At 33.5% G+C, this 18440-nt stretch overlaps 1 protein-coding gene across 2 annotated transcripts; it reads left to right on the top strand.

Moving 5' to 3' along the window:
- The first annotated feature begins 235 nt into the window (after positions 1–235).
- Positions 236–17903, top strand: LOC105348211 (limbic system-associated membrane protein). Of its 2 annotated transcripts, none has more exons than XM_034467301.2 (9): positions 236–550; positions 8577–8680; positions 11119–11323; positions 12126–12275; positions 14255–14383; positions 14796–14979; positions 16050–16159; positions 16680–16841; positions 17481–17903. In XM_034467301.2, exons 1-9 carry the CDS (start codon positions 505–507, stop codon positions 17600–17602), a joined length of 1212 nt encoding a protein of 403 aa, XP_034323192.2. In that variant the 5' UTR covers positions 236–504; the 3' UTR covers positions 17603–17903. The 2 variants fall into 2 exon arrangements, with proteins under 2 accessions (XP_034323192.2, XP_034323193.2); XM_034467302.2 differs by having other exon boundaries at positions 17484–17829.
- Positions 17904–18440: the final 537 nt, after the last annotated feature.

The raw sequence follows: 18440 nt of genomic DNA, 5'->3' as shown, positions 1-18440 counted from the left end.
GGTGATATTGACGAAAATTTCGTCATAGAGCCGATATAAATCCAATAATTACTTTAAATAACGTTATTATCACGATTTGACTGTATCCTGGGACTGTGTCTTTGAAGTTGCCAGAGCTTTGCCATAAGGAAAGTGAAAGTGCTCTTTGGCCGTCATCGATTGGAGATTAGCCGATGTAGCTCCGCCCAACGCACGCGGAAACCCTGCGTTCTCTGATTGACAAACACCATACAAAATCTTTACATTCTCTAAACTTATTTCTCTAGTCATTGATTTGTTTGTACACTTAAAACAAAAACTTTTAGAGGCAGTTAAACTCTTTGATTTTCTCTCCCTCTCTCACTCTCATAGCCGTGTCCTTCCATAGAAAAACAACATGCAAATTGTGTCGCATTAGAAGAATAGACAAAACTGTTATCACTTCTTTGGAACAAGGATTAAAATGATTCTGTGAATGAGAATGGGATTTTAAAGCATAGTTTGAGCACAACAAAAGACTGGAAAATGTTGAATTGGATTTTTACACTGCTTATTTACAAACTGGCCTATGGTGAGTAGCAACATATATAAGGCCAGCAAACATCAGCTGGATCCATTAACTGACTTAGTATATGTACTTTAATGTACTCCTAATTGTACTTTTAATAACTTTTTTAATAACTAAAGACAGTTACAGTATGTTCTATATAAAATGCATGTTATGATTAGATAAAAGAAATCATACTGACCAAAACAAATGGCGTCTACTATTATTTGGTGAGTAAATTAAGAAGGCAATGTATGTGAAACATGTACGAAATTCTGTACGCTTATAATATTGCGACAAAAACATTCCACATTCAGGTTATGAAATTGGGACCGGCATCTCTGAACAATGCAGCAATGTTTATACTAGTTTAGATTACGCAACCGACGTCAAAATATCAAATATAACAGCATTGACATGGGTTTTTGAGAGAAAAAAAAATGAGATGAGTGGATTCATCGCATCATATAAAGAACCTATTTAGTAAGAACTGAGATTTTTTTCTTTCTACGACGGATGAAAAAAAAATCAGAAATGGCCGTATGTATCATTGTCAGAAGGTAATTGTCTTTGGTCCTTCATCTCAGAAAGATTACTGAAGATTGCTACGGCTGGCGAACACCGACCGGATTGGGTCACAAATAATATTTCTAGACATAAATCAATGGTCTGCAATCACCATATACCTAACAGGAAGGGAAATTGGAGACTAGATGCGCTTATTTAGTCCGACAGTCGAAGTAATCGCGCTCCTCCGACACGTTTTAGCGGCCTAACCTGTTGTTCTGTGGCCCGAAATCACCCCCTCCCATTTTGCAGACCCTCCAACTGTTAGGTCTCCCTCACAGCTGTCGTAATTAGCTTCGTTAGGTTTTTTTCTTCGTCTGATTTACGGGAGACCCTCATCCGCGAATACACAGGAATTATAAGCACACCTCTTCTCTGTAGAAATTACAGTGCTGATTTGGCGTCTTCAAAGAAAAATATAACTAACTACTGCTAAAAACCAAAAGTGTTATATGGTGGTTACATGTATTGACGGGTTATAAATCTTGCACCACTTAATTTATTATTAATCGCAATAATCATCAACTGCTGGCAGGAAATTGTTTATTTCTCTTACAGCAATTTGGGAACTTGAGAATAGTTTTTATAATAACTCCAATTACTCTCATGCTTTGTCAATTATTTCTCAAGTGGGCCCCATTTTTTTTTGGTCTTAGACTTTGACTTATGGTCTGGTTACTGCAGACGATGACATAAAAGTGCATGGTAATGTCGTCATGTTAACAAATCATCGTCATCAAAGAACAAAATACGTCATAACTCAACATTCTCCCCTTAGATTTAAGGAGGCTGGGACCGGTGATTAACATATCAACTTTCAAATCAACTGAAAAGTTTGGTTTCATACAAGTGTTTGGTAATCTCATCATATACAAGACAAATTATCGCCAAATGAGAACAAAATGCGTCATACATGTACCTCAACGTAAGTCGTTCCCCGGGGCCCTTGAATTTAAAAAGACTAGGATGTCAACAAATTAACTACTTTAATTAATTTTTTTTATTTTTTATAGCTATGTGAAGAAAAGACTATTTTTCTGTTTTTATTCAGAGCTCTTTTTCGCATGGAGATTAAAATAGTGTAAAATTATTAATGCCCTTACCATCCTGCCTTAACATCCCAACCAAATAAAATATCAATCTAATGAATAAAAATGATAACCGACAAAACAAAGGGATCGTGTCTTCTCATTTATTAACGTTTTCTCCATTAATTTGAATTTGTACAGGTACTTTTTAGAATAAGGGATGGGTAGGGCCCTCGTATTAATGTTCATAAAGGAATGGGACGAAGTTACTGGACTCATTCAAATATCAAAATACGTTTCAACGATTTGATACATGTAACCATCCCTATTTCAAATCATAAATAAATTGCATGCGTGGATCCAGAATTTTTTTCCAGGGAGTCCAACGGTTATTTGAATCTGACGGGGGGGGGGGGTGTCCCTTTCCCCCTCTATATCCGCTCAAGAATTGGTTCTTAAAAGGCCCCAGTTCCGTATTTAGATATGTATTCCTTCAAAAAGTCAATGGAAAATTGTTGACATGTTTTAGATTCCTTTAACCTATTTCTAACTCATTTTAAACAATGCTAATTCTGGTATTCAAATGACAAAAAAAAATAAATAAAAAAAAATTCAAGGCCTGTGCAGTATCATATGGATGCTAAAATACCTACAAGTCGAGTTTTAACCTCTGTTCGTGAATTTGTAACAATCAAAGACCCCGGAAATAGCTGCCTTCAGGGTAGTGACTAAACATCGTGCGACTGAAATGCATGGCTAGGCCATTCTTTGAGACGACATACAGCTATTTCCAAAGTTATAAACAACAATTCCAAAACATATTAACGTTTTATCGATCTGAATTGATAATAGTAAACTCACATGAAATACTTTTTTTGGATACAGAAACAAAATTGTGAACAGGATGCGTTTTGCATCATATTTAATAATTATTCCGCTTTTTTAAACGTTAGATAATGGTATTGTATACATCAATTGACTCATATGCTGAAGGTTTTCACCTTAATTCAAATATGACTCAAAGGTTAAATATCTTAAGATTGAATTGCAAATATGTATTTTTTAGGGAGAGAAAAAGAATTCAAATCTTATTCAGCACAAAGGTTTTATCTTATTTCTGCAGTTGTGTAACAGCTGTTTAATACACAAATGATATTCAGGTGCGTTTGCCTTGTGAAATTTTTTCAAAAGGAGCAATCGATACTTACTCAATTTAGTTTAATTTTGGAATCTGTGTAAAAGTATGTCTTGGGTACCATGGTACATGACACTTCAAGTCGGATCAAGGCTTTATATATCATATAAAAGGATTCTCCTGTCTGCAGTGATGTAGAACTCTGTACCTTTTATGCAATCAGAAAAGACCGCCCGCATTTCCGAGCATCCGAAGTCAATGTCTTCCTCATTAAACTGATGTAATTTGAATCGATTTTAATTGAGATTGGTGTGACTATAGTGTAAACCAAACAGTTTGTGTTTACTGTAAAGGACTGGGTTTTAAAGTTCAATAAATTGTGATACAAATGAAACCCCATTTGTTCTACTTAAAAATGAACTGTGAAAACTGTTAAACACTTATAATAGTACACGATTTGCAAATTCGGGCTTAGGAAAAAAAGGGGGAAAAAAGACTGGATAAACAAAAATAGATTTTACTTTAAACGTGCAAAATAGTTAAAATAAAATGATTACGTAATTATATAGGTAATGGCAATTCGGAAATATCCAGTGAACTCTAGAAAAAAAAAATGGTTGGGATTGCATCGGAATATGGTCGATGGGGAAAGAGAAGATAATTAACAGGTGTTTAACTTGGTCAATAAAAATACCTGTATTTTTTTCATTCTGTGACAGGTATCGATTTTTACATCTATTCAAACGATCATCCTCTTAAAAGTCTCTTCGCCGAGGGCTGAACTTGCGTTCTTTTCTTTCTTAATTACCGTGCTTTTCCCCTTTCGCATGTTTGGAATACACTTTTCTTGGGAAGATAATTGCAACTTTCTAGTGAATTATTTTATTTGCACGGGTAATTAATGGAGTTAAGGATTGGTTTACGAGACTTGGATTCATGTTTATGAAGAGACGAAGTGGTAAAACAGATGTAAAAGAGTATTAAACCTCGATAAACAGTCAAGATGTCGATAAAGCCTTTTGAAGACATTAACATAAGGACAAAAATATCTGACAGAACTCTTGATCTATGGTTCAAATGAGAGAGAGAGAGAGAGAGAGAGAGAGAGAGAGAATATATGATTGATAATTTTCTTTTGACCTGCTATCGATTCGGACACATAATTGGCAGATTTGATTTGACACTTGGTATGTGAAGTGACTTCGGCTGGAGGAGCTAAATTATCTAAATATAAGATATTTGTAGACATTATAAGAAACTCAATAATCGCTTGTGTCCAATGCGTACTTCCAAAATGATACACCAGCCTGCTAAAATGGCCATTTTGTTCGCGGAAACACGATTGATTAGAACGCAAATTCGAACAATTACTAAAGATAGAAACAAAATTGCATTATTTCTGGTAGACCATCTGAAAGTTTACTTGTCGCATAACGACGTTTCTTATTTACCAAAATTATGAGTTTTTAAAAAACTATTCATTTTAATGCGAATTGTTTTGGAAAATGGGAGAGTAATGAATAAACTGGAATTAGCATTCTACACCTGTAATAATCAAACGAATCAATTATTTATGTTTAATATTTTCTTCTGTTGTAATTATGATCTCTGCAAATAAATCGAATAATACTCGACCATAATAACCTTTTATCTACTCATATTCTTTAGCTTTGTTTGCTCCAACGCTAATCCCTTTCCCGATTTCTATGACATACACGTGTGTAGACGTACGTACATGTAAATACATCATGATTGTTCGTTTATAGAAATGAAACATAAGTGTTGGCCTGAACTCCTCGGCTATTAAATAGGCAAAAAGATTATAAAATATACATGTACAATGTATGTGTACCTCAAGGAATTGATCGGACAGTGTTTTGAAGATGAATTAAACTTTAAGTACACTTAGTTATAGCAATTGGTACTTATCAATTATTCTGTTAATTTATCAACTAATTCATTTAATATTCATCATCTTAATCTACTATAATTGTGCAGGTATAGGTAAATACATTGAATAAATTAACGTGTGCAGCATAGAATTGTCAGTAAAGGTGATTATTTGACAACTTATAATTTGAATGCACTGAATTGAGGGTCTATTGACCAGGACAGGAATGTACGTACATGTACATGTAGATACTTACCACCATGCATGTAAACTACGTAAAGAAAGTTGAATTTTTTGATGACATTGCGAACACCCCCCCCCCCCCCAAAAAAAAAAATCCCAAGGTTTCTGATCACCCTTGAACATTGTTTTGTTTCTCTTTTCCCAACTCATTGTTTACACTATAGAAGGCAGAACAAATATTTTTAAAGGATATCTAATGAAGCATTTTGCATTGTTTAAAATAAAGAAAACTTTAGTAATGCTCACGTAATTATTAAAATTCTATAAAAAATATCAATCAGTGTGTTATATCTTCTTCATAGGTACTTAGGTATAAGAAAAAAGCGATCATTTTTTTTTTCAGAAGGAGGACCAAATATATATTCATACATTTGAGTAAAGAGTTCAGCAAATAATTATACACACTGACGAATGGATTGAACCCAAACTTTAGCAGTTTATCATGTATAGCAATGACGTCATCATTCACCAAAATAAATAACACATTCTCTCTTTGATCAGTTATGTTCATCAAACGATCGACAATTAATTCCAACGTATGTCTCGTCAATGAAACAGAAAATTAAAAATTTATACAATTTTTTTTAAAACCTATTTTTTCGAATTATTTTTTTTTTCATTCATATAAATGCCCCTTGGAATTACATTATGAGTTTTGAGTGTGTGGGATATGTTTTATAGTGATTTCACCAATATTCATGAGCATTAATTTTCGTGGATTAGATGAAAATCAGTTTCAAAGATACGCTAATAAGACAACGCTTCGATCAATACAATGAGTTAAAAGAAATGGCACTTCGATGAATGTTAAATATCGTGGATTAACTTAACAACGAAATCCTACCTAAATAATTCATTCATAGAAGTACCTAAATACGCAATTTCCATGTCTACTGTTGTTGATAATTGCTATAGTGAAGATATATATATGCATCCGTATACCCAAATGATTATTAGTCTAATTACGTAATTCATCCACATAAACAATCGAAATACGACACAATTATCTAGTGGAAAATTAATTTATTTTTCCTGGCAAAATGGTGTTTACGCGTACGCCCACCATATTCCTAAAATGTCTGCATATATACATGGTATCGCTAAGCATGATAATACAACTAATCAACTGAAAAATGATCATGCATTTTAGAAGATTGCTGTGCAATAAATATCAAATTCACTGGAATATCTAAAGGAACTGTTATCAAGCCGGCAGATATGATATAAAGATTTTTAAAAGCCTGGGATATCCTCGGTCTATGTCTGTTTATGTAGTCGTTAACGCCCCGGACATTTAGAACGTTCCAGCAGACGGTTCCTGGAGAAAATATTCAAGTCAAGGGGGCTTAAATCGTGATAACACATTATCATTATCGATTTTATCCTCAATAAACCGGCACATCAAAGAAACCAAGCGCTAGGATGGGCATTTACCTGAAATGGTGAAAATGGATCTACACCTAACCCCACCCCCTCACCCCCATGGTAGCAATTCTTTCCGGAAGACTCCATATAAAAATGTTTGCATATGGCAATGCTGATTTTAAAGTAAAGGGAGAAAATCAATCTATTACTAAGCAAAATTGATGATAAACGATTTCCGAAAATTAATTTAATAAATCTGAGTTTCTATCAAATTGAACGGAGAAACAAGATATTTATTATTCCTTGGAGGGCGATCGGTTCTTCCCATTTGGTCTCTGATGACGTTATATTAACCGTATCATAATTACATCTGTTTGAAATTGGGCTGTTGCACATACTCATGGTTACAACGAGACAAACAGCTGGCCAGAACCAATGAAAACATGAAAAAGATAGCAAGTGTGTACAAGGTTTTTTTTCCCCATAGTGTTCTTGCCTACAATACCGACATGTTGGCCTGAATGAGAAAAGAAATTGTCTAGTTGTTCAAATGTTTACTTTATCTTATCAACAGTGACTACAGTATTTTTTAAAATATTTTAAGTCAGTCGAGAAATAGAACCATTTCAACAAGAGCTTGGACTTTGGGTAGTTGTGTCAAGTAGCAATGTGAAGTAGGCCTGTCTATTTCACTGCTGGCCACTCAGCCATGGCTCTTAAATCTATTTCAGTTTTCAGTTTCAGACCTGTCTTAGCTTTTGAGGTAAGACAACGCAGTCTATGAATATTTCACGCTATGCAAGAAGTAGATAGTTACGTCATAACGAAAGTCCAAGGTCTTGTTAAAGTGGCTCTAATGAGCTGTCTCTTGTTGGACAATTTTACATAATTAAGAGCGCATAGAACTCAAATCTGAAATTACATAATATGTTTTAAAAGCATTTGCTATTGTGTTTCATTGAAATAACCGCTAATATCGTATCGAATGACACCGGTTTCCTGTTGACAACATTACATTTATTTTTCAGTTAATTCCCCCACTTGAACGACATTGAAAGTTTCGCCTATCTGAATTGACACTTTGTGAATCTTTTCTCGGTCACCAGAAATTGACAGCATCTTTAGGATTCAAAGTTTGATTTAATTTACACCAAACACTTTCTTCTATAAGTCGCTAGGGTCCTTCTCCTAATTACCCCTTTCTTTACTTATATGGGGCTGTAATTGCGGAGAGACAGTTCTGCTGATTGCTTGTATTCACTTATCCCGCCGAGAGTCGTCGAGCGATTGTTCAATGATTAATTCGCGCTGTAACAAGATGATAAAATCTACGCTCTCCTGTTAATTGAATACGGTTTTACGATGGACTGCCCTCTGATGTTCTTAACAATGCTTCGAAAAGGAACCACTGTGTGCTATTTGCATGTCTAAAGATTAAGTTAAGAATTCCAAATGGTATTAAAGTGACGTCACGATTCTTCCAATTTTTTCGTTAAGAAGTGTTCAATACCTGTCGCATGTTTGTAGGTAAAACACTTATTAATCATAAATATGTATATGATGGTATATATTTTAAAACATATGTATACATAATAATTAAGTTTATTAGATATCTAAACTTTAGAAGAACGCACTGTTTAACTGATTAGCCGCAGAGCTGTGGCTCTATATACTGTTTGCCTATACTTGTGTTCCCCGTAGCACTACAGTTCTTCAGCTAGGTACATGTATACTGTATTAACCTGAAACAAAAAGCTACTGAAATTACATTTTAGCTAATGCAAATCTTTTTCAAAGAAGTATGAAAAACTTTTTTTTCAGTTTCTAAATCAGTTGCAACAGATTTACATAGAAACATCACAGTTACGGAAGGAGATGTCGCCATATTGCCTTGTGAGGCTCAGGATGAACAGAATAAATATCAGGTAGGTTTTAGAACACTCTTTCACTCTTTGTACATTTTTTTTTTTGAAAAGGGGTTTCATAGATTGCTTGCATGAAAGTTGCTTTGCGTCCCATCAAGAATATTCTATTATATGATTGATGTAATATTTTGATTATCAAGTCTTTGGTACCAATGGCTGCATGGATTTCCTCATAAAACGTAAGGAGCTAGGGGTCAATGTCGTGCTCGCACCAACTGCGACTTGGAAACCAGAAATTCGGGTCAACTCGCTAATATTCGTAGAAACTGGGGCTCAAATATATCTGTTTATGGTGTGTTTGCTGCGAATGGGGTTCAAAATTGGGATTCTTTGCAATGCCTTATTTGTAAATGCCGTAGCGTATAACTCGTATTTGATAACTAAGATTTTTAAAAAAAATCGATATTGTATTTTTTATGAAATTTAAAAATGCCAATACGTCAACAGTTTTATGCAAGTTTTACAAATCTTTTTTCAACCTTATTAACTTTTATGTAATACATGATGTTAAGGTATAAAGAAATAGTTAAATTTAAAATTCTTTTTTTAATAAAATAGCACAAAAAATACTTACATAAACAAATTTTACAAATCAAGAATATGAAATTTGGCATATTGCAGCTTGTTGTGAATTGCCATTTACTGTACAAATTGACCAATCGTTGCCTTATCTTACCTTTTCTTTTTAAGTATTTTAAAATTTAATTATTGAAATATACATTATTGCTGCATATTTTCATTATTAAAATAAAAAAATTTCAAAAGGACAATACCTTTCATAACTGACTAAGGGGAATGATGCTTTGAATTATTGTTTAAAATCCTTGATATATCCAATGAAAAATTTACGCGTCCAATAATTTCTTAAGTATTTTCCTACAGACCTTTTTGCAATCTTAGCAAAAAGGAAACAATCCAATGACATCATTTAAGGTAATTCAGTGTGACAACCCTTCTTGTGAGGTGGAAATTATTGGTTGAATTTGCATTCCATACAAAACCTGAGAAAGGTATAATAAGGAAATTCGTTTCGCTTAGCCATTAAACTGCAAGGCGGATAAGAGATATTCGTGGCTTTGAAATCCTAAAAAGGCCTAAAACATTCGTCACTCTTAAACGGCCCATAACATCCCAATGGTGGTAGAAATCAGGCTATAAAGTTCGCGGTGCAAAGTGATGCGTTCTTCTCATAATTAACTTTTTCAACTGAAATAGCCGTATCGTATCTGGTAATTTAGTGTTTCGTCTTGCGGGTAGGTACAGGAAGCCGGTTAATAAAAAATATTCTGAAACCACCAGAGGATAACTTTTTTGCTTAGATAACCACTAGGTGTTAATGTAGATTGGGATTGGGTAACAGAAAACTCTGCTGTCGTGTCGTTATTTCGAGGTGCGAGAAACATCAGAAATTATTGTCAAATGGGTTTCACATTTGATGGAAGTATTTACGTATGGTTTGTATTTCAGAACTAAATTCTCCAGGTTATTATAAAGTTTAATACCAAAGTTTATAGGAACATGAACTATTTGAAAGATACGTTTATATAATTAGCAATAAAGTTCATAATAGGAAAAATCCATCAATCAACGAAAGACACTTAATTAAGAGAGAGAGAGAGAGAGAGAGAGAGAGAGAGAGAGAGAGAGAGAGAGAGAGATTTTGATACCATTAACAGATACCAGATGCATCGGATTCTCGCTGGCTAGCCGAGAAAGTGAAGTTTATTTATCAATGGGGTTCTCTGAGTATGAAGCTAATCCATCACATTCTATGTTAGCCATCAGGAAAGGAGGGAGAAAAAGATGGATATTGAGAGCTGTTTGACATGGGCTCGTTGCTTCTCTAAGCACACAATTCTCAGCTATAAGATTCCGGGAATCAGGTTTAAAAAAAACAACCTCTAGTATACCGAACAGTGCTTGATTAACTGTTAAATAAATACCCAGTGTCACTCTTTCTGTCAATAGAATGAGGATGTTGGAAATTAACTTCACGTAATAAAAGTAATGAAATGTAAAGTGGAAAAGAAGTGTTGAAAATGTAATTTCTGATGATATAATTAAGGAAATGCTAAGTATGTCATGCATATGTATACAGCTGGCATTTTATTTGAACTAACAGACTGACTTTTGATTATCAAAATAAATTCCCTGGTTGCATGATTTTCTAAACATAGTGTCAATATTTGATTGGTTTTAACTGTCAAAACTTAAAAATGACTAAGTTTGTCATGCATCAAATTGACAGGCTTTTTAAGACAGCCAATCAAAAATGCAAAAATATTAATTTTTTTACGGAATAATGAATCAATGAACTTAAATCGAGGCATTATTTACCCCAAACCTAAAAATTATTTGTTGTATTTAAATTTTTAAAAAATGATATATGTTTTTTTACATTTAACTTAAAATTCCATACGTTTCCAATCTATTGACAGGTGGTGTGGATGAACCCCAAGAAAATACTGATAGGTAAAAACCAGAGGCGGTTTATTGACGATGCTAGAATATCAATCGAACACACGCGGATAGATTACTGGAATCTGCACATCAGACATATCAGGTACGAGGATAGAGGCGAGTACACGTGCACTGTCAACACCAGTCCCGTGCAGATTACGAGGGTCAATCTTATGGTATATGGTAAGTGACTTTATAGAATAAATACACCAAGTTAGAGAAAAACATAAAAGATGGGTCGTAAAGGGGTTACATATATATACACACATAACTTTATTTTTGCTTACCCAAGCTATAAGCTTCTTGAAAAAGGATAAAAAGGATCCTTTGCGCATGTGAGCGGTGTGGCGTATGGGCCTATGTAAAACCAACGGGTATAAATTTACATGGTCTAAGACAGGAAAATCTTGACTTAAGAAATACGGATTTCCTCCTAATTAAATTTCATTGTATTACATTTCAAAATATATATAAAAAACTTCATTCTTTGAAGTTGTTAAAATTTTTTTTGCTGAGATGAATCTTTTAAAATCATGATGAGTTCTCGGCAAAAAACAACACCACAAAAAAAGTTCAATTACATGAGAAATTCATATTGATAATTGACTGTTTATTTCGTTTTGACACGTGGCCACATTAAATTATCAATCAACATGCATTTTCGTCTTTTTGATGGCACAGATATATCTGTTGAGGAAGATTATAGATAAAATACGCACGCTTGTTAGTATGTGCAGTTAGATTGCGGCCTGCAGTTATTTGATAATCATTTCCTGGACGGCAGTAAATGGGATTGGTTTTTACCTGTAATTTACAAATATATCGTAATGGAAAAATTTGCAAATTGACAAAATAATCACTTGTGACTAATCAAGTATATGTGTGAGAGAGAGAGAGAGAGAGAGAGAGAGAGAGAGAGAGAGAGAGAGAGAGAGAGAGAGAGAGAGAGAGAAAATGGTTAATTACTTTTCCAATTTTTTTTCAGTTCCTGCCCGAATTTTGGAATCTGCCTCTAGTAAAGACATAAACGTCCAGGAAGGGCGTGACGTCACATTATGGTGCAACGCAACAGGGATTCCAGAACCTAATATCACGTGGTTTCGAATCAACAACCACCACGGAACATACAAGGAGCGTAAGTCATATCAATTTTCGAAACATCCGCTCATTACAGTTTTGAATATATAAACATCTACTAGTATTTTCTTAAAAAATCCTTCTGTTGTGTTGCAAGTGAATGTTATTATGAAGCCTTTGAAAAAAAAAATCATCAAATAAACTAACAAATTCAAAACCAATACCTGTTTGTAACATTCACAAATGGCAATTGAATATTATTGTTTAATTTTTTTGATTACATTGTATGATAATTAATAATTATGAAGATGTGAAATGCATTGCCCGTATTTTAGGTATTCCAGTTTAAGGTAACCATCATTAAGCATTTTTTATCGGTTATAGCTGTAACAAATAGAGGTTGGTATTTCATCTTTGCAAAGGCATTATGAAAACCCAAACATTTCCCTTAAACAAATATTTTCTTATCAGACTCTGTAATGAGTAGAATCAAAACGAGATCAGATTATACCCTTGTTAACATATCTAAAATAAACAAGAAACGACGCTTCATTTTGATTAAATGAAGTGATAAATTATAATATTTTATTATCATACATTCATGTTTTAAAATACTGAAATCTGATTGGTTTAGACGCAGTTTATAATCCGTTCTATTTCACACCTGGCAACGGGTAACTCTGTACATATATTGCATGAAGGTGAGGGAAATATGAAAATTTAATCCCCCTAGAAAAATTATATTTCTCGAGGTCTTCGCCCGAGGGAAATATGATTTTTCTTGGGGAATAAATCTTTATATTTCCCAAACATTCATGCGATAAAAGTTTTATTATATATACCGAACAACATATGATTATACAAAATACGCCGATTTTGTAATTTTTTGATAATTTTTCGACGTGTCGAAAACAATAACGTCGTGATTGTTTGGGATATTTTTTTGGTTATTGTCTCTCTTTTTTCATAAATTCAAATGAAATGTATATTAGTAAAATTTGTACTAGTGGGTTACGAGAATTTTAATGATAAAATATTTTTGATTTTGTCATATCTATTAACATCTTATGCTCATATTGGCTTTTTCATTCCTATGGAACGAAAAATCTCGAGATTTCCGAGGAGGTAAGACACGATATTTATTCCCCGGGAGACACGACGTTTTGTTCCACGAGACCCTCTAGACCAACGCGTTATATAGATTAATAATATTGAGGTATAATAAAACGAATTGTTACATGCGCGTAAATTATACGCGTACGGTTCGCCTTAAAATTCACGTCAGCGGTAAAAAAAAGATTTAAAATGTTGTCATGTTGTAAATTTTGTATTTACATCCACCCAGTAATTTCAAAATTTACAACATGACAGGGCAACAGCTGAAATTGACTCTCCTCGAAAACTATTGTCAACCTGCGGTTGGCGTCGGTTAACAATGGTTTTCTCGGGGTGTCAATTTTAATTGTAACAACCCTCCCCCCAAACTATTTATATGATAACGAATGCTACAGTCTTTTACACAACTTATTCTGAGCTGTAGTAAAAATCTACAATCATAAAATAATTACTTTAAACAGTCACGACATGTCATTTTCTTGAGAAGACATCGACCAATCAATCAATCAATCAATCATTTTAATCAGCCAATCAAGGCTCACCGCAAAACCAGTTTCGCTGTCATTTTTAAAGCGTTAAGCTAAGCATATAGCTCAGCGCTTTATTGTCGTTAGATTTCTACTTCCGGTGCATCGAATAACCGCCCCCTACGAGCAGAAGTTTACATCATTCAAACTGGTTAGGGAACCAGTTTCAGGAGTTTGCTCTCATAACTGCACGGGCTATTGTAAATTTAATGTATGGGCTATTGTGAATTTAATGTACGGGACTGCATCATTTAAAGGGCTGCAACGCAGTGATGAGGAAATATAGTACCTATATAAAGGTGAAATGTTATATACATATATCTGTTATATACACACAGAAGCTGGTTTAGCGCTTTTCAGTACTATCAGTACTTTGATTCACTTTCCTCTTCAGGAGTTGGTGCTATTGGAGACACTCTGATCATTAAGAACATATCACGTCATTGTGGCGGGAAATACGAATGCATGGCAACCAACAACGTGAAAGCGGCAGTTCAGCATACCATTAAAGTGGATGTTCATTGTAAGCTGCTACATGTAATCCAGTCATTTTTGTAAAAAAAAATGATTATGTTATAGTTAGATAAACATGGCTTTAGATGTGACGTTTTAATAGAATTTTTTTTTCAAAATGTGCAAAATTTACCCATGAAGCGTCATTCAGTTCTTACCAAAATCAAATAATCGAACCTCATTTTAAACGATTTTTATTTAGTTGTTCAAATAATAAGTATTTAAAATCTTATTTTTTTGCACATAAGTTATAGATTATATCTTACTTGCTGGTTAATGTACAACAACAAAAGAATTAACTTTAATTTAAAAATTAAGGAGATATATATATATATATATATATATATATATATATATATATATATATATATATATATATATATATATATATATATATATATATATATATATAATTTTAATAGTCCCACCTGAAGTAAGCCTGATTAACTTACACCAGTCCCAGTCGCTGGGCAAGGAAACCATTTTACAATGCGATGTTTCCGCCTCACCTTTCGGAGTTAACATCTGGAGGTTTGGAGACCGAGAGTTTGATCAACCGTCGGGACCCAATTACCGGACTGATATGTACAAGGACAATCACCTGAAGTAAGCTCATGTAGAACCATTTTAACAAGAGCTTGGATTTTGGGTAGTTAAGTCTAACAGCTATGTGACGTAGGCCTGTCTATTTCATTGCTAGCCACTCAGCTATCATGGTTCTATGAAATCAACAAGATTTGTCTGGCTTTTTTTTTTTTACATGTACGCAATCTCTGTAAATTTCACTTAAACCAGCGTCATTATTAGCTTGTTTTGACGAAAGAAATAGACGGTTACGTCCTACTGAAAGTCCAAGGTTAAAATGGTTTTTCATGCATGTACATTTCAATATTCGTCCATTTGAAATCGGGTTTAAACCCAACTAGTTGCAAAAAATCAGTTATTTTTCTTTTGAATAATTACAACAATTTTAGAAGAGTTTAGATTAAAAAAAAAATGATTTATTATCGGCAAAGCTAGAATAGAAATAGGCGTGTATTATTGTAAATATGCAAAAATATTTAAAGTTGCAAGCAAACCGATTTAAAAAGAAAAATGTACTGATATAAAAGATAACGTTCATCATAATTATGGATATTACAAAGAGTTATGTTTTTCTACAAGTAGAGTAATGTATTCCAAAACTTAGAAAATGGCGTTCTCAATCATATGTACATGTATAAATGTATACTCAAATGTATTCCATGGATTTCTTTTTTCACAAGAAATACAAAATATCTTGAATAAAGATATTCTTCACGTGTGGTTTTGTCAGAGACATTTTCTAAGCGCTCCGTCGTCACCAATTTTCCTCAAGTCAATACTCAGCCTCAAATCTGAGGATTGACCTCAAGTTTATGCACTTTTCTTTACAGGATTTGAGTTGAGGAATGAGTTGAGGGATTTGAAAATTTTGGTGACGATGGAGCCTGTTATACTCCAAAGTTTACATCATATTATGATATCTGTTCGTTTAAGAAGTGCATGCATGTTCGATGAGAAGAATTTTAGGGGATGTTTGCTATAGCCATAACTCATATTGATTGATATCTTGTGTATGAAATATTTATACTTAATGCTTGGATAATTGGTTTTCGCAATTATAATGATGATACATGTATTGTGTTGCGTTACAGAGTCACTTTATCTTTGAGGATTCTAAACGTCAGTCGAGGAGATTTTGGAAACTATACTTGTGAGGCTCAAAATAAATACGGACGAAGTGAGAGGACCATGATTCTATCCGGTATGCGTAAATTGTCCCCATAGCAATCATATACAGTAAAACACGGTTATAGCGAGGCGTCAGGGCATCAGGGACGCACGTATAAAAATGTGCCTGATCATGCGCGGATCCAGAAAAGTTTTCCAGGGAGGATATATATGTTTTTTTTTTGGGGGGGGGGGGTGGAGGCTAAGGTTTTTTTTCCATACTTTTAATATTTAGATTACGTTAAAAGTGCATTTTTCAATAAAAATATTTGAATACGTCATATAAAAGAACGTTACCTTGTTTTACTGTAGTCAAATGTACAATATACATTTACATATGTAACTACGTTCGAATTTAAAATTGGTTGCAAAATCGAATTCCAAAAATAAAGATTTAATATGTCATTTTATCTCAAATCAAGTTTTATTTACAGAAAACAGTACAATTTTAGGCTTTTTAACTTTGATTTGTTATTAAAACATTCATTTTATGTGTGATCAAGGTTTATCAAATACATTGCCAATCCTACAAATACTTTAATTTTTATTTGTAGAATACACGGTACCTACATTTAATCCTAGCCCTCTGAGGCCAAGCACGACCCCAAAAGTTCTGTCATATTCCGAAACCATGAAAAGAACTCACCCGGAAACTGTGTCCCAGATCAAGAACGATTTCGAAGATACAAAGATTTTCGACTTCTCCAAACTAACAGGCCAGTTGCGTTTAATGAATACATGTACATGTACTTAAAAAAAAACATCGGTTATTAAAAAAGCCATATCTTATTGCATTAGAAGTTAACTATCAATATAAGATTAAGCATACTATTTTATTCTTTCAAGAACTGTGGTTTCATAAATATTTGTTGGCATCAAATTTCGTGAATTTAATGAAAAAACAGATTTTGGGACACAAATATCCTTTGCTAATAATAATTTATTACAAATTGCATTTCAAAGTTAGAACATTTCCGTTTCATTGATCAATTCAACACGAAATCAACGAAAGAAAAGGTATTAAACAAATATTGATGCAACCAAAGTATTAAAGAAGATATTGAATTGAACTGAACTGCGGACAATGCTTGATTAATAATTGCATTCTGTCATTTTAGTATACTGTCATATTCTAAATTTACAACATGACAACATTTTTTTTGTATTTACTGCCACCCGGCATAAACAAAATTTACAATATGACAATACACTAAGTCCAAGTCATGGTTAAAAAATTTCAAATATCTTATAAATTATTTGAAAAACAAACAACTTAGAAGTTTCAAATTTTTGATAAACAAATTTTTGTCAATATTTTCGTACACTTCGTTATAACTGGTTTCGTTTCATCATAGAAGGTTTGAAGGAAGTTGACGATTCCAAGAACGCTGGCTACACAACCCGTGTGACCGTACAGACACTAGGAACAATAACCATGTTCTGGACACTGAAGTCAATCTATCCTGGATTATTTTGAAGTCATTAAATACATCAAAGTGTGAAATAGCCAAAATATTTATAATCAGAGAAATAAAAAAGTATGAGTTGTGTATGTGCTTGTGATCAACGAAGACAGTGTTTGGAAAATAGACCTATAGACCTGGAATCTTCAATCAAATTCAGCACTTGCACAGCATCATGCTTTCATTCCCGATTCAGCATTCACAGACACAGACGAGATGTCTGTAATTTAAAGTCTTCTAGTGCTAATGTGTACCAAAAAAAAAAAATAAACAACTTGTGCATCATGTGACGTTTCTGTGGGTAAAAGCTGTAACCTAGTATATATATTCCTAAACAGTTGGTGTTATTTTGGGGACGGTGGTAGGTGTGTGTGGAGTAAGGGGGGGGGGGGGGCGGGGGGGGGGGCTATTGGTTGTTGAAACCATCGAGTGACTGATATAATGACGTATATTGTTACTATTATACCTGTCAAGCATTCCAGTGTATGTTCTGTGTGACTGTGTGTACCATATACTTGTATCAAAATATATAATTATATAATATGAATATGTCCAGTAACCCGTACATATTTTATATATAGACTCTATAGACATGTATCTGTTAAACGACTGGTGTATTTGTATGATTGTGTTAATCGTGATTGTTATAAATCTGAAATTGAAGGATCAATAATTGTATGCGTCTTCAAGAAAACTTTATAGACCTTTTTATTTTACATCACTAAACCATTGTTTTGTTCTGTTTTTAATTTTCAAACACTTCTTGTTGTATAATGAGCAAAAGTTGACATGTATTATCAAAATCATCATGCATGCGTCAGTGATATTGTGTTATATTTTTCTTTGAGTTAA

Source organism: Magallana gigas, chromosome 6 (assembly GCF_963853765.1).
Source record: "Magallana gigas chromosome 6, xbMagGiga1.1, whole genome shotgun sequence".
Lineage (NCBI taxonomy): Eukaryota > Metazoa > Mollusca > Bivalvia > Ostreida > Ostreidae > Magallana > Magallana gigas.
This window is presented reverse-complemented; position numbering and strand designations above follow the sequence as displayed.